The sequence below is a fragment of the Diadema setosum genome, chromosome 4 (assembly GCF_964275005.1).
Source record: "Diadema setosum chromosome 4, eeDiaSeto1, whole genome shotgun sequence".
NCBI classification, from domain to species: domain Eukaryota; kingdom Metazoa; phylum Echinodermata; class Echinoidea; order Diadematoida; family Diadematidae; genus Diadema; species Diadema setosum.
The window spans coordinates 16,316,591-16,338,247 of record NC_092688.1 but is presented as its reverse complement, the minus strand read 5'-3'; the positions used below and the strand labels follow the sequence as shown (position 1 = coordinate 16,338,247).

Below are 21,657 nucleotides of genomic sequence, written 5' to 3'. Positions count from 1 at the left end.
CTGAATAACAGGGGTGTTAGGTTTGGAAAAAAGAGTGCTGGAACCGTCATAAAGGGTTACCAATTACGTCCAGGTTTGACGTCAGAGATCAAGTCATGAATTTTAATCAGTGAAGGATTGCCTTGTGGTCTAAAGGTTAGCATTATAAATAGGAGTTTTAGCGCCCGATATGATGCCCCATTGCGTCCTCAAGCTATGGTGTGAGATGCAAATAAGGAAACACAATCACACGGATAGGGGCCCGATGAGTTAAAAATGTAAATCTCTGCTAGGTGTAGTCTGTAGGGCGGTGTATTGGTTGCCGAAAGGCAGTGAATGTAAAACATCCGTCCAGCACCTGATCACGTGTCACCAAGTTTGTAGACACAGCCAGAGAACTTGTAAGCATAGATATATGAACCAGTATAATGGATACCTTCTATCAAACATTCAGTTTTGCCTATATGGGCTGAGGCTTCATTGTACGTCATATATATACCCGGGGAAAAAGAAACACCTGCTAACAGACAATCACGTTTAGTAAGTTGAGATATGAGCACTTTCTTGTCAGCTGCAGCTTGTGGCGTGTTAGTAAAACGTATCTCTTATCTACATGAGAAAGGAATTGCGTGTACATACTTATCAGTGAATTGTACACCATTGAAATGTAACCGTGCGTGGCACGTGGGTGTGTACAATATACACAAATACACACACATACACACACACACACACACACACACACACACACAAACACACACACACACACACACACGTATATAATATACTATACATAAATAAGCAAATAACATCTTTGCATGAGCAGGTCACACATCTTACGAGAATCATGCACAGTTTTTTTCAAATTCCACGGAAGGCGAGAGAAATCAAGATGATCTCTGTTCGTTTTTTCAATTTATTGTGGAGAGGAGGAACTTGAGTTTCCTTGGAGATTTGTAGAATAGCATGATATCTAGGTACCTAATCAGTTGACTAGAATGGAGTTCACGCACAAAGAATAAGGCCTAGTGTTACGCAGGCAACACTGGTCAGCCACGGAAACTATACCCAATTGAGATTTACACTGAACAAAACGTCAGATGACTTTCAGATAGTACACGGAAATAGAGCTCTTGATCTTTATCTTTCTTCGCTCGCATTCCTTCCAATTGTTAAGTAGCTTCTGATTCACTGAGTTTATTCTCAATACAACCTGCATAGTCTCAAAGGGTAGATTCTCAAATTTCCACATTAAACAACATTGAGGCAAAATGAGCATGATAAATAACCTCACTCTATCCCACGCGTCAAAGCTCAAATCGGAATGAATTACAAGACGAATAATCCGTTCTTGCAAAATTTCAGTGTGTGAAAAAATGTAAGCCGACATTATAACTTTTATCTGCAAATCTGGAACAAATATGAAGTATTGCCTGTGATGTTATTACTTTACTGTATTCATTCTAATGTATTTTTTTTTTGTCCTTTCGCATTCTGCGTTTGACTCGCCTTTTCAAGTTTTCTATTACTTCTTTTCATTTTCGTGTTTTAGATGTAATATGCCACACATTACGTATCTACAGTATCAGTATGTGTATACTGCCCCTTGGGAGACCAGTTGGTAAACTGAAAAGGATAACCTGCTTAAAGAAACAATTATTAATAAAAAAAAAAAACTTGAAAAGAATTGTACCTTGCAATGATAATGGTTAAACTTTGTTGTTTGTTTACGATGTTTTTTCTTGCTGTAACTGCATGGTAACTTTTGAATATAGTGTTCTGTACAATGTGCTTGTACTTGTGATTATGTGAGTGTGCGTTTGTTCACCACATTATAGGCAGGATATGCCGCCGGCAAACATTGCGCACAGGTTGTTCAAATTTTATGTAAGCTGTCTTCATTATTGATTTTTATCTTCACTTCCTCCGCTAAGAATTACAAATTGACCTCTTTTTCTCGAATATGTATCAAAAGAATTTTTTTCTTTCTTGTATATTCACCTTGAACTTAACTTAAAAGTTACAACTGTTCTAAATTGCGTATTGAAATTTCAAAGTCAAACTGATCAGCTAGAAATTTCAGGTCTTGTTGATAGACTAATCACCTGTGTCATGACCCCTAAACACTTTGAGTTCTCCTTTTTTGAGGCGTTCACAGTCATCCAGGATACGCCACGCGAGTTGAAGGGCAAGTACATAACGCGTGCATTGATTGAGTTATCTCGCCATTTACCGCTGAGAGTGCTGCGCGGTTACATGGAGCGGAAATGTGCTCGAGGAGGCAACGAGCCTGTCAAGGCGGCGACATTGAAACACAAGAAAGGCGTAAAGGATGGAAGAAAGAGGGATACAGAATAGTGAGGCGTGTGCATATGAGATAGAGGGGGGGGGGGGAGTAGATGACGCTCTCGTGAAATGACTTATTCCTTGCTGCTCGTCCATACCTTCGCCCATCGTGGAGATAATGGACAAACATCATCGATTTTGCTGATGTGTTATCTTTAGCTATAGTAGGCAGCTCTTGGACGGAAAGACAGCTTAATCTTTTGCTAACTGAGGCTGAAATAGGCTTTGAGTGATCTTGCAGGATCACATTGTGTGTGGGAAGCAAATTAACATTTATAATAGCATGAATAATTGATGGGATATGAGAATTTCCATGATGATCGTCCTCACTTTGTATGATAATTGACATGTGATGTCAAATATTATTATAAGAACTACGTATATAGGCCACTATAGTACATCGCGGAGTGCGCTATCACAAATTATTATGATGATGGCTTAAGCAAGGCATGCAGGACCTAATGAAAGAAACAGAATAGTTAAGAGATATCAGAGACTGCAGAGAGAGAGAGAGAGAGAGAGACAGACAGACAGACAGACAGACAGGGAGGGAGAGATATATTACTCTAATTCCCTATTTATTCCACTCAACTGCTCTCAGTTCTATTCAGTAAGACTAATGATACCCGAAAAGATAACGCAGGACAGATACCACATCGTATATTATGATTGCCTGTCATTCATCGGTGTGGGATACGAAACAGAATGGGCAGTTAAACACTTGACTGACCTCGAATCAAAGCTCAAATGGCCATAATAAATGTATACAGTTGCAGGAAGTGAACTTTACTCACACCTTACCAGTATTTATCTTCCAGTATTTACTAAGTGTGGAAATCTTTAAAATACCAAAATAAAATACATTTACATTTACATACACACACACACACACAAAATATATATCTATATCTATATATATATATATATATATATATATATATATATATATATATATATATACATATTATATAATAACAGGACTCGACATTAATGGTGGTCTTGTGGCCCGATCGGGCAACTGAAATTGAAAATGAATTTTTATATTTATTTTTATTTTTGGGCCACCAAAATTTCAGTTTCGTAGATCTTAGTGGCTCTAACAGGCCACCAGAGCAAAATGTTAGTATCGAGCCCAATATATAAATATATGTGGATATTCCCTTATCAAGTTGTCAAGGCAATTTTCAAAAGTACAGATGTAACTCTGTAACCGTGGAAAGTTTTTACTTGCTCTGAATGTGTAACGTAAGTATCAGATAATTGTAACTATGATAATCAATGCTTATCGGTTTGCCCTGCTCTTTTTGTATTCACCCCAAAGAAATTTACGAAGTCTTAGAGATAATGTAGGTATAAGAAACTGGTTGATTGATATTCTTACAACTTAACCAATAGCTTATCCGTCTGAAGTCTTAGAGGAAAGGGGTGAAAGAAAGCTTCACATGCAATGATGCTGAGAAAAATGATCCCCAATTTCATGCAAATGATTCAGATAGACAAGGATCCATAATATTCATCTGCTCGAAGTGAAATGATACCATTGCACTGTTCTACAATACAATTTCCCACAAATTCTTTCTGCTTGCCTAGATTCTTGGCAAAAGCGGGGAAAAACTCCATTAAAGTGATTACTCACGAAAATGGCATAAAGATAGAGAAGAATGTATCCATGTAGTGACAGTTTCCTGACATCATCGACAATTATACATCACACAGACAGACAGACGGGTTGACTGCAGTGACGGGAAAAGGTGAAACACACGGACTCTATAAAAAATGAGTCATTTTGCCAGAGACATAATTTCAAAAGCATAGAGGACGAGAGTTCATATAGCGCGCACTGCTTGGTTGTTTGCTCCGGAAAGTGATCCAATTTGTAGCTTGGAAACAAATTGCTTCAAATCATTAAAATATCCCATAAAAACCAATTTAAACAGGAGATTTCCGCAATATGTCGTGCCATTATCGCATTTATTGTATGCTCTCTGGCTGATGTCAGGATCAAGCGAGTGCAACGCGAGTATTGCATGGCTTGCATTGATAAATAGTGCTCTTCTCTACGCTCTAATTGGCAAAAATGGGGGGGGGGGGGGTGGTGGTATATACTGCAGTATAAATCCCGTGGGGCCAGGAGGAGCGGAGGGTGTGAGCTTTAGGGTTGAGGACCGAGGGAAACATGGATCACAGCAGCAACTCATGCAAATAGGGGCAGGGTGTATCAGGCGCGTAGGCATGCATAAGTAAGTGCACGTTTACCCGCAATGTTTATCATTATTATCAATGTTCTGTAAATATTCATGTCATTAAGGATTAGCTCCGAGCAATTACTATGACCATGTCTGATTTTCCAGTGAGTGAACTTAACAACAGCGGCAACAACGAAATCTCATGGAGGACTCATGTGTCTCTAGCGTGCACTCCTATAACGTTTAACCCAATTAATCTATTTTTGTTATCATTTTTGATAAATTCGAGAAAAAAAAAAGAGCTCAAATTGAATTGATTCGGAAATCCATCATAATGGTCGTTGTTGCTCGCAAGACGGGTAGACAGGTGGATAAATAGATTATTTGTTGGAATAGGAGGCATGCTAACGTGCTGTAGAAGGCAAACCAAAACATAACGCTTACACGTCAGAGGCACCATTCTGTATATTGGGTCACCGAGAGTGGAGCAACTCATCCGTTTGAATAACATCTATTAAAGGATAATTGGTCGCTGGAGGAGAGGTTGCGCACCAATTGACGTCATCAAACAGACAGTTTTGAAATGAAAACAGTAAGAAAGCCTTCGTACAGCCTCCAAAATAAAAAAAAACAACAACTTACAAACATGTATGAGCTACATACAGAGATAATACCGTGTTGATGCACAAACAACGTCGATTTGACCATGGAACTCCAGACACAAGACAATGAGCAAAACAGTCCAAAAGCAAGTCATCCAAAATGTTGTACCCACAAAACAGCGAAGTTGCTTTTGAATAATTTTGTTTGTTTGTTTTTCTAGCTACAGACACCTATACATATGCATATAGGTACCTATACTATTCACCTATTACGAACTGAAAAAAATAAGCGATAAGCTTTGATTAATTAATATTTGGCGGATATGATGCGATGACGATTATCAATAGATGCACAAACAAACTTTCACCATAATATACGCAAAGTTTATCATCTTTTCTTCTTTTTTTTTACCAGCGTTTCTGATCTTTCGACCTCAGAGATTTAGATCAGTAATTCATCGACGTTTATATAATAGATTGCTTAGGTCAGAAAAAAAAAGTGTCTCAACAAGAGTCAAATAAAGAGTATTAAGAATATATATGAATAAAAATGGATACATACATGTATATATAAATAAAATTGGATACATCCATGAGAAAATCGAGTTTCTTACCGTTTCCAGGTTTCGGTCCTCGGACTTGCTGCTGCATGGCTGCCACATTCCTGAGCACGCCTCGGTTGGGGGCTTGTCCGGGGGTTATTGAAAGGCGATAAACGGAAAGGTATGGGGCGCCGCCGCACACTTGGGTCTTATTGCCCGCGCACGGTAGGTTGCATAAGGACTTGTTGTCTGCTTTCGGTCGTTCCAGTGTAGACCCGCAGTAGCATTCACTGTAGTATTGAAGACCACCGTATAGAAAATTTCTGGAGGCCAGAGGAAAAAGCAGAAAAAAACAGTAAAGTAGATTAGCATTACACTGCACAGACACTTGTTTAGTGGCCTCCACCGGCACCTGTTTATGCACCTATTATGTAAATACATGAATTATATTTTGCCTGCCATGAGACAGATTAAGACAAAATGGCATTTTAGCTAACAATATGTGGTAGTAAATCGCAACAGAGCTTAACATAGGATTAAATGTTTTTAATGCAGCCCGCGTAGTATAGCTGATAACTCTATGTTTACGTAAACAAAATGGAAATCGAATATTCCATAGTTTGTTTGTTTGTTTGTTTTTTCAAATAGCAATAGTGGAGCCATGAGACGACATATAAAATACATAAACATGAAAAAAAAAAACAACACACGAACGCACTAGACAAGTAGGGTCTAGTATTACAAATAATTTCACTGAAACTAATTATTTCCTAGGAATTACAACAGCAGTTTACTAGACTTGACGGAGAACAAAGGAAATAGTCAAGAGGTTCTTTCCCCTCGACAGGTGTTGATTTTTGACAGTAAACTGCTGCATTTACGATTTGTGCAATGTTGTTCAGAAGACCAGAGCTTAATTTTACCTTTATTTAGTTGTATTACAAATGTACAAATGTATTTTAGATTGATGTATTTAAATGTTACGATTCTTATTTCTGATTTGCATAAATTGGTGAATAATGTATTTCAGGGATACAGACAAGCATGGGTATATGTACCTCTTTTTTTTTTTTGCACCTCTAGACTTGTTGTTTTATTTTGTCTGAATAAATACAATATATAACTCAGTGATTATATCCTTTGCATCGAGCAAAGATAGGATCAATAAGGCAACTTTGTATAATCAATTGTTCACTACATACAGTATACAGGTAAACAGCTAATTCTGTAATCATGTTTTGCTGTACAGTATCCACCATTATGTCGCGCTATCTATCCGCTTTCAAATTCAGCACTCCTCCATACAGTCACAGCCTATTATTCTTCAAACGACGCAATACGCCGCATTTATTATTGAGCTTATACTATATACAGCTATATCATAGCTGTGCGTATTCATCTCACTACCGATGCTCCAGGATTGCATTCCCCATCTCGATGTTGCATGCAGATCATGCATAATCAAAAGGAATTCAGTTTCAAAACCGACGGTCATAACTCAATGATTCAGCGGGGACATCCTGGCTATTATAGCTCACAATATGCCATCGTCATTTGAAGGGCCCCTCTAAATGAGGCACCCTCTCCCGTACGAAGAAAATACATCGTAAAAACGTCGCTTACACTTCTACAGCGTATTTTTTCTTGGCGATAAAAATAAGAAGATGAATAATGTGAATCTCTGCGATGGAAAAAGAAACATGGGGAAAAAAACAAACAAATAAACATTCACAAATGACTCAAACCAATAAGGATATGTATTATTCCGTTGTTGCTACAACTTTCAGCCATATGCTCCTATTCTCTAAAAAAAGAAAAAAAGGAAAGAAAAAAAAAAAGAAACGGAAATCTGACGTGTCAAATGTCGTTACTCCTCGGATCATTAAACTCTGAATTAAACACTACAAAATGGTAGATTTACCATTTCATTTTGAGTTAAAAATGTTAAAAATAATGAAATGAGGAATCCAACATTTTGAGTGTTATTTATGAAAGGTTTAAACGACAGCATTTTAAATTTTAATTTTCCATTTCAATTTTTAGAGTGCATACAGCATTTCCATACATTAATTCAATGAGGGATTTCATCACGCACCGTTTCTCCTCTTTCACACGTGCCTTTCACGCGTAAAAGGCGGCAACGGCTTTCCTCATTCAAAGACAAGTTATCTCTAGGACTTCAAGAAATATTACCACAAACGCGATGCGAAAAAAACAAACAAACAAACATGAAGGGTAGGAAAATAATATTCTTCGAATGTCGTACAATTTATATGTGCGGGAAGATCTTGGACGACTTCTAATATACTTAATTGATAAAATCATCCGTCGCATGATAACCCTCAGTACTCTTCTGGTCTATTGCCGGCTGGATTGGCGACTATACTGACAAGATACAGGCGGGGTAGTGGGCTGAAATGATTATGAGTCTTTTACGACAGAAAAACCAATCAGTGAGTAAGTGGGGTGACGGAAGGTAGGAACTCTTGGGCGGTGACCTCGAAGGGAGGTATATGCTTTAATGGACTTTTTTATGTACTCAAAACTATCGACGTGTCTTTCAGGTGATGTAAAATGTTAACGTTAAATTTGCTCCTTTAGGTAAAAGTTTTGTTAAAACGGCCTTCTGATCCACATTAAGATTTGCTATTCATTATCAGGTATAAAGGATAAAGTAGGATGAGCCTTCTAGAATGTATCCCTGTATTAAATCCAAGTTGTTAAGTGAGAAAAAAAAAATCAAAATTCCGCGCTCTATTGCATAAAAAGGAGAAAAAAAAGGAAAGCGAAAAGACTCGACCAATTCTATTTCCAACCATGCAAATGTGTCTTTTTTTCATAACCTCGTAACACAGACGAGTTAAATCTCAAATGTCGATTTTGAAGGATGGTTCAATATCGACGCAGATTCACTCCCCGACTTGAAGCACCGACTTCCGACTTTGCCGCTTCGCGCGGTCCTAATAAACGCCATGAAGAAGCGGAGAGCTGATGCATGAAATCACAAGGTGCCGACAAGCACAAAGCTCGTAGAAGGCTCTGACAATAATTACACCAGTTCTCTCCTTTCGCTGGTATCTATTTCGAGCTTCATGCAGCCGAGGCATTTACAGATGCGATTACGGATGAGTCCTGTATTCGTCAACCAGCAGGTTTACGAGCAATACTGCGATTGCAGCAGGATGGCATGGCCTCTTCTGCATGCACGGTTCCTGAGAATCTGATACACTCGCAAAGACAACTGCAAATTACTAAATTGAATCACACGTTTAATATACTCGTAGCCATATAGACTCAAAACATGAGTCCACATACCAAGATGTACAACGACATCCAAACTTTGATAACTGAAATTGCACAGTGTAAACTGTAGACTATGGTTAAGTACAGAAGTAGTGTTTTTTTTTAATTATGTTTGTTATCAATATAGAATGTAAACAGAGACTCCAACCCGAAGCACCTTCTGATCTGGAGATTCTCCCGCCTGAAACCCCTAGCAAACGGGAGACACCAAGTTGATGTGCGGGAAGCGCGAAGTACCTTGTGGCCGGGGTCCAGGCTCTAGGGTTCTAGATGCTCTGTTATGCTATCTAATGCTTATTTTTCAACATACGATGGCAATAAGTACGAAATCCTTTCCTACGGGAGACACAGAGCCAGGGCGGGAGAAATTGACTCTCAAGCGGAAGAACGAGAGATTTTGCAAAAATGGGCTTTCGGCGGGAGATCTCCCGTTGAAAGCGGGAGAGTTGGAGTCTCAGTGTAAACTATCAGTTAAAGGTGATTTAATGAACATTACATGTATCAACTTTATTCCGAAGCTCACCTTTAGTATGAACACAAATTTGCACACCCTGTAGGAATAGAACAATCATCGATTGACATAAACAACAAAATAATGATAACGGTAAATACGTCAGGCAAAATTTGTATTTGATTTGGTTTTGTTTTATTATGCAAGGTGTGTGAATTCCCTTTATGGTGTGTGAACGGAATATAGTACTTCATGTTGATCATGAACTAACCTTGGAAAATGCATGGATACTCGACTTTATCAGAGGGAAGTGACGTCATACAGATCTAATCAGAAACCTACGTCATTATTCATGGTCTCTTTGATTAATTTCAGTTGATTTTGAGCTTTACAGCTGCCAGATTATGTTGTGAGCTAAAAATCCAATGTCATCAAACATTCTGGAGGAAAAGTCACTGAATTTCTTTGTTTCATTTACCAGAGGTTCTATACATCAGTATGGTGTGTATTTATAATAAATGTGAGTTTTGGCATAAAGTTATGATGTTCATTAATTAGATCGCTTATACTTCGTTCATTCGGCTTTTCTTTCTGCTGTAACGGTGATGTGCAGGGCGTGAAGGCACAAATTGCACGTAGTGTTGGTTTGTCATTTAACTTGGTTGAGCCTTTTTTAAAGACTATGGGCCGTGAAATTTGTCTACATCTTTCCAAACTTTCCAAATGCTCTCGATTCCGAGAAGACAATCAAGTCATAGACAAGAATATGTGATGGAAAAATTCAGTATACCTCATATCAGCCGAGTTACATCGTCACTAAGCGCACGAGATCGGTCAAAATTATTCGAAATGCATGGCGTAAATGTTGCGTAACTAATTCAATTCAAATCCTTTGATAGACATTTTGTGGACAACTTTCTTCAAGGGCAGGAACTAGAACGATGGAAGTCGTACACTACCATCTCTCAACCAAAGTCTATTCATTATTAATGTCGCCTTCATCACAAATCATTACCCCTCGACAGTTTCCCGCGGGATCGCAACACCGGGTAGCTAGATCACACGGAAGACTTGGTATCGACGGCCTATAACTCAGGTTAGTGAGGCACGTGATACGTTCCAGCGCTATGAAGATACGGCTTCATCTGAGATGGATCAAAGGTGTGTGTGCGTGTGTGTGTAGGGGGGGGGGGGAGATTTCAGATTGGCTCCTTACTGTAAACTTAAGGCAATGATAGCTTGCTTGCTGCATTGTATTTTCCATTTTTTAATTTGGGGGATGACATTGTTTCAAACACAGCTGAAGAGAAAATTATAAGTCATAAGCTGCCACTGGGGTTATGAAAGAAGAGACGGTTTGAGGTAGCGTTCGTGAAGCAGAAAATCAGCTACAGCAAGTGACGTGAAGATACATTTTTAATGTTTATGCACGTACAAGGATGACATTTATACTTTAGAGATGAGCAGAAAAGAAAGACAGACAGAAAGAGAATAAAGAAATAGATATAATTTATAGAAACAAGTAGATAAAGAGCCATTTTCAGAAAGAGAGAGTGAGACAGCCAGACAGAAAACAGCCAGACAAACTTGAACAGTTGTAGAGAGGGAGAGATTCCAGCAAGTCGATATCAACCAACGGTTTCCTTATCTTACATGCTTTTGTAAATGATAGCGAATTGTGCGAAAAGAGTTGATATAAAAAAAAAAACTCTTAAAGGATTAAATTTGGATGATAATCCTAAGAGTTTACTTGTACGTACATGAAAAACGAATATTAATCGGAAGAAGACTAAATATCAATCAACATGGAAGGATAATGTTGATATATTTTTCAAAGAAAAGCTTGAGTTGTCTTTGTCTTTGTTTGTTGTTTTGGGGGTAGGGGGTAGCTCAGAAGAGTTTGTCCAACAGTCACGCATCCTTGCGAAATATTACCGATTTCCCTCTGAATACTAGTATATGCTTTGTTTTCTCTACAAAGATGTAGTGTGATCAAACACCAACTGATTTCTTAAAGTAAGGGTCAATATCTCACAGATATGACCTTTGTTTTTCTTACGATATGAAACTAGCTGGTAGGGAATCGTTTTACTAGCAATTTTGTCTCGCGACGTTTGTGTGCAACATAAGAGCATTTTAGTGGAGGTTTGCTTACCACGACATAAAAGATTAAACTGAGACGGAGAACAATTTGATGTTCGACATGTAATATCGCGTTGTTTACTTATGGGGCATAAACAAATAGCGGTCTAGAGATTACGGTATAAGTTGTAAGGACCGTGCTCAGGTACGACAAAGCAACTCGGATCCTGTTATATATAACGTATAACGCGCAAAGATATCCAATACACTAAGGTGCGAGAATCGAATCGAGTTTCAGATTTTTCTTGGCTAATTCTGTTGTTTGTTATTACGTTTGTGTTTTGAACCAGAGTATACTCATCTTTGAAGAGAAGAGTGAGGGAATAAAAAAAACAAACCAACAAAAAAAAAACAACAACAAACAAAACAAGAGTAAGGCGAGAACGTTCAGTCACCGTTTATCATGTTGTGGTATTAGAAGACCTTGACATTCGTTGAATGTTTAGTTGCAAATCGTCTCTTGAAATATACACTAAATCAAACAAAAAGTGGCGGTTCATCAACAGAACAGAAAAAAAAATGATGTGAAGATGAGGGGCGCCATCATCAATCTTCGCAATGAAATTAAACATCTAGATCAACACACACGAAGAAACGTAAACTATTGAAAACTTTTAACGCACTAAAACAGTTGCGCTGAACGATCGATTGTTGCATTCAGAATACGATTTGTTATATTACTGAGCTATACGAAGACCAATACACATAATGTATAATACGTCTTCCTATGTATAGGTGAGAGCTAGATCAATTAAGGTTATAAGGAGCTCCTTCAAATAATGATGGTAGCATCGTATGTCAGCATTGCAGTTTACCAGAAGAGCATAGTATACTGATCTTACCATCTTGTAAATCTTGTGAGAAAATGTTTTGTTTTTGTTAATTGAGAGGTAAACTATTATCATTTTAATATGTTTTTAATGAAGTTCATATTAGACAAAGTGGTTTGGGGTTTTGCTCATATGGTATCATTTGAAATCATCTAATGGCAATCTCTTGGAAGTATAATTCTTTTGTGTAGCGGATCACAGACAAATTGAAGAACTGCTTCAAGTACTTCACAGATGAAAGGTACTTCAAACTACACGTATAATTGCAAAGTGGATGGGCACTTTTTCATTATTGCTGAATAGGCACTCGGTGAACAAAGTCTACTTTCGATGGCCTTCGTGCTGCAGTAAAAATTAAGTTCTTCCGTGCGATACAGAATGCATAGTTTCCTGTTTTCGTTCCTTTGTTTGTGTGTGTGTGTGTGTGTGTGTGTTTTGTTTGTTTGTTTTTTTTTGTTTTGTTTTGTTTTTTTTTTTTTTTTTGGGGGGGGGGAACCAGAGTATACTCATCTTTGAAGAGAAGAGTGAGGGAATAAAAAAACAAACCAACAAAAAAAAAAAAAAACAACAAACAAAACAAGAGTAAGGCGAGAACGTTCAGTCACCGTTTATCATGTTGTGGTATAAGAAGACCGTGACATTCGTTGAATGTTTAGTTGCAAATCGTCTCTTGAAATATACACTAAATCAAACAAAAAGTGGCGGTTCATCAACAGAACAGAAAAAAAAAATGATGTGAAGATGAGGGGCGCCATCATCAATCTTCGCAATGAAATTAAACATCTAGATCAACACACACGAAGAAACGTAAACTATTGAAAACTTTAAACGCACTAAAACAGTTGCGCTGAACGATCGATTGTTGCATTCAGAATACGATTTGTTATATTACTGAGCTATACGAAGACCAATACACAATCATAATGTATAATACGTCTTCCTATGTATAGGTGAGAGCTAGATCAATTAAGGTTATAAGGAGCTCCTTCAAATAATGATGGTAGCATCGTATGTCAGCATTGCAGTTTACCAGAAGAGCATAGTATACTGATCTTACCATCTTGTAAATCTTGTGAGAAAAAGTTTTGTTTTTGTTAATTGAGAGGTAAACTATTATCATTTTAATATGTTTTTAATGAAGTTCATATTAGACAAAGTGGTTTGGGGTTTTGCTCATAAGGTATCATTTGAAATCATCTAATGGCAATCTCTTGGAAGTATAATTCTTTTGTGTAGCGGATCACAGACAAATTGAAGGACTGCTTCAAGTACTTCACAGATGAAAGGTACTTCAAACTACACGTATAATTGCAAAGTGGATGGGCACTTTTTCATTATTGCTGAATAGGCACTCGGTGAACAAAGTCTACTTTCGATGGCCTTCGTGCTGCAGTAAAAATTAAGTTCTTCCGTGCGATACAGAATGCATAGTTTCCTGTTTTCGTTCGTTTGTTTGTTTGTTTGTGTGTGTGTGTGTGTTTTGTTTGTTTGTTTTTTTGTTGTTTTTTGTTTTGTTTTGTTTTTTGTGTTTTGTTTTGTGTGTTTTTTTTTTTTTTTTTTTGGGGGGGGGGGGGGTCAAAATTGACATTTTAAGTTCGAAGCCTTCCCCGTACGTAGTGTACATCCTTCAGGAGGACTTTTTGCCCATGCGCCTCTATATGAGGAGCTGTGGGTTCTCAGTGCCTGAGACCACTAACTCTTTATCAAGAGGTTGCTGGTCCGAGTCTCCCGGCTGCAGCGGTTGTCATGCCCTTTGGCAAGACACTTTGTCCAAAACAAAAACCAAAACACACACAAACAAACGAACAAACAAATCGACAAATAGATTGCTTAAGAAGTCTTTCCGTCGGGGGGGGGGGGGGGGGGAGGGAGGGGAGAGATACTATTAATCTTGACCCCAGTCCAATATAGTACCCCCCCCCCCCTTCATGCCCACCATCAAAAACATGAAGCGGCCCCTGCTTGGCAATGTAACATGTAAACTCGTAATTTGTATTCATATCAATTTCATGTTTGAAAATGTTTGAAAAGATTTTATTTTCTGCATTTCATATTTTCTTTCAGAATAACAAAAATAACAAAGGCAGGTTCAATTACACAAATACAATTCTGAAAATTATTGACATATTACATAGTAAGTCATATTTTGTATGTAAAGACAAATGAAACGTTAAATAACATTCAAAATGTTTATATGGCCAATAATGACTTAATTCACAGTACAATATATAATATATACATATGATACAGAGGGCCGCCGTTATAAGCCGTGCTTGAACAGACGGACAGCCGGAGTTAAATTACCATTTTTTATTGTAGTACTTGAACACTAATACAGATGGGCCATGTTAAAGTGCGCGTAAATCCAGTTTTATACAATTACTTGCTAAACAGGAGTGGTGCCTGTGAGTGCGTGTGTAGGTGATGAAGCGCGAAAGTGTTGATGGTCAGCACTTCTAAGAAAATGATTGGATATGTTATAATATGGGCGAAGGGTCAAGCAGCAAAGTAAAAGAAAAGGAAAAGGGGGTGGACCAAATATTGCCTTGTTGTTGAGTATAAGAGGTACATGTTTAATGATTACTGTACCGTATGATATTGTGCCAAGAAATATTTCTTTGTATTTGCCTTAAAGGAATAGAGAGAAGTGCACTGTTTTATGTGGAGAGGGAGTGAATTCCAAATATCAGGCCCGTTATGCCGAATTGATTTTTGAGCTAATAGGAGTTTAGGGTTATTCAAATGGAAATCATTACGATGGCGCGTGGGGTAAGCATGGACATCCCTGTTAAGGGAAAATGCGTTGTGGAAGAGTGGGAGTAGATTTTGCGTGTATTTGAACATAAATATTGCTGTTTGAAATTTATGTATATCGTCAACTTTAAGAACTTTTAGTCTAAGGAATAATGGATCAGTATGTTCTAGATAATGTGAGTTGGTACATATTCTTATTGCCTTTTTCTGTAAAAGAAAAATAACATTTACTTTGGTTTTATTACAGTTTCCCCAGACAACATTACAATAATTAATGTACGGTAAGATTAATGCATTGTATAACATAATGAGTACTTTTTCCGTTACAAAATATTTTAATCTCCGAAGTATTCCAATGGCTTTGGATATTAATGTGGTTATATTGTCAATGTGGTTATTCCAATTTAAGTTGGAGTCAAGGGTTACCCCTAAGAACTTGGTTGATTTTTTTTCCAATAATGGGCATACCATCAATAATAATGTTATTAGGCATTATCGGTTGCAAATGTGAAGTATTGAAGTTTATAAAACACGTTTTATCTATATTTAGTGATAATTTATTGCATTTAAACCATGTAGAAATTTTTGCAAGCTCAGAATTAAGTATATCAACTAGTGTGTTTAAACAGTTGTGAGAGTAGAAGACACTGGTATCGTCCGCGAATAATACATAGGTGAGAAGGGTTGAGGAATTTATGATATCGTTGATATATATAAGAAAAAGTAGAGGTCCTAAAATGGATCCCTGTGGTACACCGCAAGTAATATATGACTTAAGCGAGGTACTTGAATGAAATGCTACGTATTGCTGACGTTGGGATAAATAATCTCGGAACCAGGAAAGAACTATTCCTCTTATGCCATAATTATGTAGCTTTTTTAATAAAATTCCATGGTCTATTGTATCAAAGGCCTTGCTCAGGTCCATAAAAACTCCTATCACGTGCTGTTTGTTCGCAATAGAATCGATAATTTTGTCACAAGTTTGAATGATTGCAAAATCTGTAGAAAAACCTTTGCGAAAGCCAAATTGGTTAGGATTTAAAATGTGGTTATCAACCAGAAACTTATACAAACGTTCATGTGCAATCTTTTCAAGGATTTTGGAAATGACGGGCAATAATGAAATTGGACGATAATTCTTTATTTGGGACGCATCATCTTTTTTGTGAATAGGGATTACTTTCGCAATCTTTAAAGAATTTGGGAAGATCCCAGTAGATAATGATAAGTTACAAATATGTACTATGGGGGTTACTAAGAAATGTATTATTTGTTTTAGTAAATGCATACTTAATCCATCGTGGCCACAAGATCTACTCGACTTAAAAGATCGAACAATATTCAGTATTTCATTTTCATTCGTGGGAGTAAAGAATAAAGAATTATTATTACTTTCTGGAAGGTAATCTGTAAAATTTCCAGCGTTTGGAAGTATTGTTGAGGCGAGATTGGGGCCTATGTTGGTAAAGAACTTATTAAAACAATTTGCAATGATTTCAGGGTCGTTAATATCTTGGTCATTTTCGGAAATAACGGTCAGACGGTCGGGAGTTCTTTCTTTTTATTCTTAATAAGGTCATTGATAGTTCGCCACAGTTTGGATTTACTGTCCTTATTTGATTCTAGTATGTCTGAATAATATCGCTTTCGAGATGCCCGGATTAATGTGGTTAATGTATTTCGATATGTTCTGTATTTTGCTTTGTTCTGTGGTGTTGGTTTACGTAAGGACATTTTATATAAGCGATTACGGGTGAGTATAGAACGCATTAGCCCTTTGGTAATCCATGGTTGTTTTGTTTTTGCGCGATTGTTCTCATTAACTAAGGGAATACGATTATTATAATAATAAAGAAATTTATGCAAAAACATTTCGTAAGATAAATTCGCGTCATTGACCGAAGTCACATCTTGCCATTGTTCGCGTGATAAATCAGATATTAATGAATTAATATTTTCGTCAGATTCTTTTCTTCGCGTTCTATAGCATTTTTGTTTTGGTTGAACGTTTCCAATCTGCTCGTGAATGGTAAATATTGGAAGATGATCAGATATATCTGAATAAAGTATGCCATTAGTATAGTTTTTATCAATAATGTTAGAGAAGATGTTGTCGATTAAAGTCTCAGTTGACGTGGTGTTACAGATTCTCGTAGGCTTATTAATGTGAGGATAAAGACTACTTAATGATAATGTGTTATGAAATCTAGAAGAATTATGGTTTGTCGTACTTAGTAAATCAATATTGTAATCCCCCATTAAGAACAAACTTTTATTTTCATGAATAATTGTATTTGAAAAAATTTCAATGCTGTCTAGAAATAAATCTATTTCGTTATTTGGTGATCTATAGATAATACCTATAATAATATTTTTAGTTTTATCATTTATAATTTCGACGAATAAACTTTCAACACCATTAATGGATAAGTCAGGTCGGAGTTTGTAACGAAGTTGATTATGTATATACAAGGCTACTCCACCTCCTCTTCCAGTCCTTTTATCTGCACGAATCATATCATAATTTTGAATACTAAACATATTTGGGGAGACATAATGCAACCAAGTTTCAGAAATTCCTATTACGGAAAAGGCAAAATGGTGAAGAGAGTTTAAGAGCGTTTCGATTGATTCAAAGTTCTTATTCAAGCTTCGTGAATTGATATGAATGAGGCTGAAGTATTTATCTATGGAAAAACTGTGAACAGATCGACTGTCATTTCCAGTTTGGGGGCAAAATTCGGAATTGAATTCGTCAATTGTGAAGTATTCACTATGATGATCTGTTAAATATTGGTCCTCAGCTTCGGGTGCAGGTTCGTTATTCATTATTCAAAGGAGAACACGATGGAAGAAATGGAGGCCATTGAACACAGACGCGCGTCGTACTGTGGGTGAGTGCAAGTGAATGAGTGGAAGGTTGCCTATTGTGTGTGTGCATCTCGCGTGCGAGAGGGAAAGATACAAAATGTTTAGCTTTACTGGATTCGGACAGTTATGGCAGACTATCTTTGTGAAGTGCAGGAAATATTACAAGTCTCTGATAAATATCTTTATATGATAATTTAGGACAAAACTTATTATTTTGTTCAGTAGAAGTTTGTAGAAATTTGTAAATTGGAATAATACGAAGAAATAGTTCAGAATTAATGAATACTAAAAGTCGTCGAATATGACTGTAATTGTTCGAGAAATATATACATCAAAAATTCGCAAGAAACAAAATCTGGCATAAGATACTGTAGCGATTCTCAAAACTAAATTCACGATAGTATGAATGCGAGGAATATCAGAAAAAATATAGATATCATTTACAGTCTCACTAATTCTTAATTTCCGATACCCCAACAGATAGTTGTTGGAACAGGTTTGTGACTTGTTATTATGTAAATAAACATCTTGGAACCGTAAACATTTGAAAATTTCAAGCTTCTCTTGAAAATTGAAAATGACTCATGCATCTTGGACGATCGGGTGCAACAAAATTTTAGTGATGCATGTTGCCTATGCTGCATGCATGATAAGAAGCAATCAGTAAGGTGCATGCATCTAGTATCATGCGTTTGAACAAAGACATAAAATTATCAATTGGAACAAAAACCAAAAGGCTACGGATATGGCGTTTTTACCCCTTTCCGCACACAATAAAAAAAAACAAAAACAACTGAATTTGAATAATTCAGTACACTATAATAGTATCACTGGTGTTTTAACTACATAATGTACATAAATCAGGTAGAATAAGTAGATCGATAAATTGATCGATTGTAAGTAGATCGATCGATCATGAAAATTGAAAATTTTGAATTGTTTGAATTTTATAGAATATTTTGGCCGGTTATCGGACAATTAGTAGTAGAAGCTTTAAATGAAGCGTATCATAATGGGGAACTATCGGCTTCCCAAAGACAAGCAATGATTATTTTAATTGCAAAAGAAGGTAAAGATGTTTTGCAGATTAAGAATTATAGACCTATTTCTTTATTAAATGTGGATTATAAAATTCTTTCTAAAGTTTTAACAATGAGAATTACAGAGGTTTTAGAGGAAATTATAATGGAAGATCAATTGGGGTTTTTGAAAGGTAGATATATAGGGGAAGCAATACGTATTATTGATGACATGATTTTCCATACTTCCCACTTTAAGTTACCAGGCTATTTGGTTGCAATTGATTTCGAAAAAGCCTTTGATTCCGTTGCTCACAGTTTTTTACAACAGGCCTTGATATATTTTGGTTTTGGACCTGTATTCCGAAAATGGATTTCTACTCTTTATAATAATGCTCTTAGCTGTGTTTTTAACGGGGGTAAGTCGACAGGGTATTTTAAGATAGAAAAGGGGGTTCGACAAGGGGATCCACTGTCACCCTATCTGTTTATTTTATGTATAGAAGTGTTAGCGCATTCGATAAGAAAAGACAAGGAGATTTCAGGGTTATGTTTTGGAGGGAATGAAGTTAGACAAGTGCTTTATGCGGATGATATTACATTTTTGGTACAAGATCTTGAGTCAATCAAGAGGATCGAATTTATTTTTGATTGTTTTCAACGGGTCTCTGGACTTAAACTTAATAAAGATAAGATAAAAGTGTTGGAATTGGGAAGTAGTAAAGATAGTGCTTATGATTTTTCTTTTGGACAAAAAGTGACGGAGTTAAAGATTTTAGGGGTATATTTTACTTTGGATCCAGAGGTGAAAGAAAAATTGAATTATAAAGAAATACTTAGTAAAATAAAGAAATTATTAATATGGTGGAAGCAACGAGATTTGACATTAGTTGGTAAAATTCAGTTATTGAAGACTTTTATTTATTCTAAATTGATATATGTGGGGTCTTTAACTCCTTTGCCAGAATGGGTATATAAAGAACTGGATTTGGTTGTTTGGGAATTTATTTGGCAAGGGAAACCAAAAATTAAAAAAACTGTGTTGGTATTAGATTATGAACGCGGGGGAGTAAAATTTATGCATTTTTCATCATTAATCGACGCTCAAAGAGTAATGTGGGTTAAAAGGTTATTTTATGGTAAACAAGAAATGAAATGGAAACAATATTTTCAGTTTGTTACTAAACATATTGGAGGTAAATTTATATTTTGTTGTAACTATTTTATTTATCTTTTGAATTTGTCTATACCGGAATTTTACAGGGATCTGTTGAAAACATGGGTGAAAACAAGGGATTTCAGAGGTAATTATAATCAAATAAGGAAGGAAGTTTTGTTTAATAATAAAATGATTCGTATTGAGGGAAAATGCAGTTTTGATGAAAAATTGTTTTTGAAAAAATGTTTTAGATTGGAACATATAATGGATAGGAATGGTAAATTATTTTCGGTTGAATATTTTTATAATAAAGGATTTAATTATTTGAATATTTTGAGTATTCAAAAGATATATGATGCGCTTCCGGTTGGTTGGAAAAGGAATACAGAGAACACAGAGATAGAGAAGAATACAAATGTAGATGAAATGACTTTTATAAGAAACGGGAAGGAAATTCCTCTGGAAAAGATTACCTCTAAGGACATTTATGTTGAATTAGTGAAGAAAGTAAGTGATGATTCTTCGGTGATAGAAAAAATGAGAAATTTATATTTTTGTGATTTTTCTAATAGAGATATAAAATGTATTTTTAGTAGGATAAGAAGTAGCACTTTGAGTTCTGCTTTGAGGGATTTCCAATATAGATTATTGCATGGAATAGTATACACAAATCATCAATTATTTCAGTTTAAGTTCGTAAATGATAATTTATGTTCTTTTTGTCATAATGAGGAAGAGACGTATAAACATATATTTTATACATGTGATTTTGCTAGGAAAGTTTGGGGAAAATGTAGTACTTTCTTTGAATATGTGGATCTGCAACAGTTGAGTTGGGAAGAGATCTTTTTTGGCATAGAGCTACCAGATAAAGGAAAAGCTCAGTTAGTTAACCATGTTATAATTTTGGTGAAGAAATTGCTTTTTTTAGGAAGGGAAAATAAGACACCCCCAACGGAATATTTCATTAAAAGGTCTATAGAGCAGGATAGGTTAGAAGAAGAAAAATTAGCAGTTATACGTAATACGTTGTCAATACATTTACGAAAGTGGGAAAACTGGAAAAAGAATTGAGAATTTGCTTTACGTTTTAACAGAGTATGGTCTGCCGCACATCCACCACGAAATGCCTTTTCCACGCACTCGTATTAAGTGTTATAATCTAAGTCAGGACACACAGGTTTCAGTTGCTTTTGAGGTTTAGTTGTGATGGGGGTTTTGGAAGGGGGAGGGGGGATGGGGTGGGTAAGTAAGAGGGAGAATGGACGGGGGTATTGAGTAGGGGGGTGGCGAGGGGGGTTGTTTTTGTTTTGTTTTTTTAACAAAAAACTTCAATCAATGGATATTGATAATTTAGGTTGGATTGTAGGAAAGCTGAAAAGAAATATTTTTGGGGTAATTGATTCAGTTAATAGAAATTACTATGTAATGAAAGAAAAAAATTGTTAAGAGATTGATAGAATTAGTAAT

General features: G+C 36.3%; 1 protein-coding gene across 1 annotated transcript in view; it reads right to left on the bottom strand.

Moving 5' to 3' along the window:
- Window positions 1-21,657, bottom strand: part of LOC140227655 (sialate:O-sulfotransferase 2-like) — a 90,362-nt gene that overhangs the window by 27,182 nt on the left and 41,523 nt on the right. Inside the window, exon 3 of the mRNA XM_072308071.1 lies at window positions 5,728-5,978. Within this exon, the coding sequence (XP_072164172.1) occupies window positions 5,728-5,978 (251 nt within the window). The remainder of the gene's footprint in view (window positions 1-5,727; window positions 5,979-21,657) is intronic.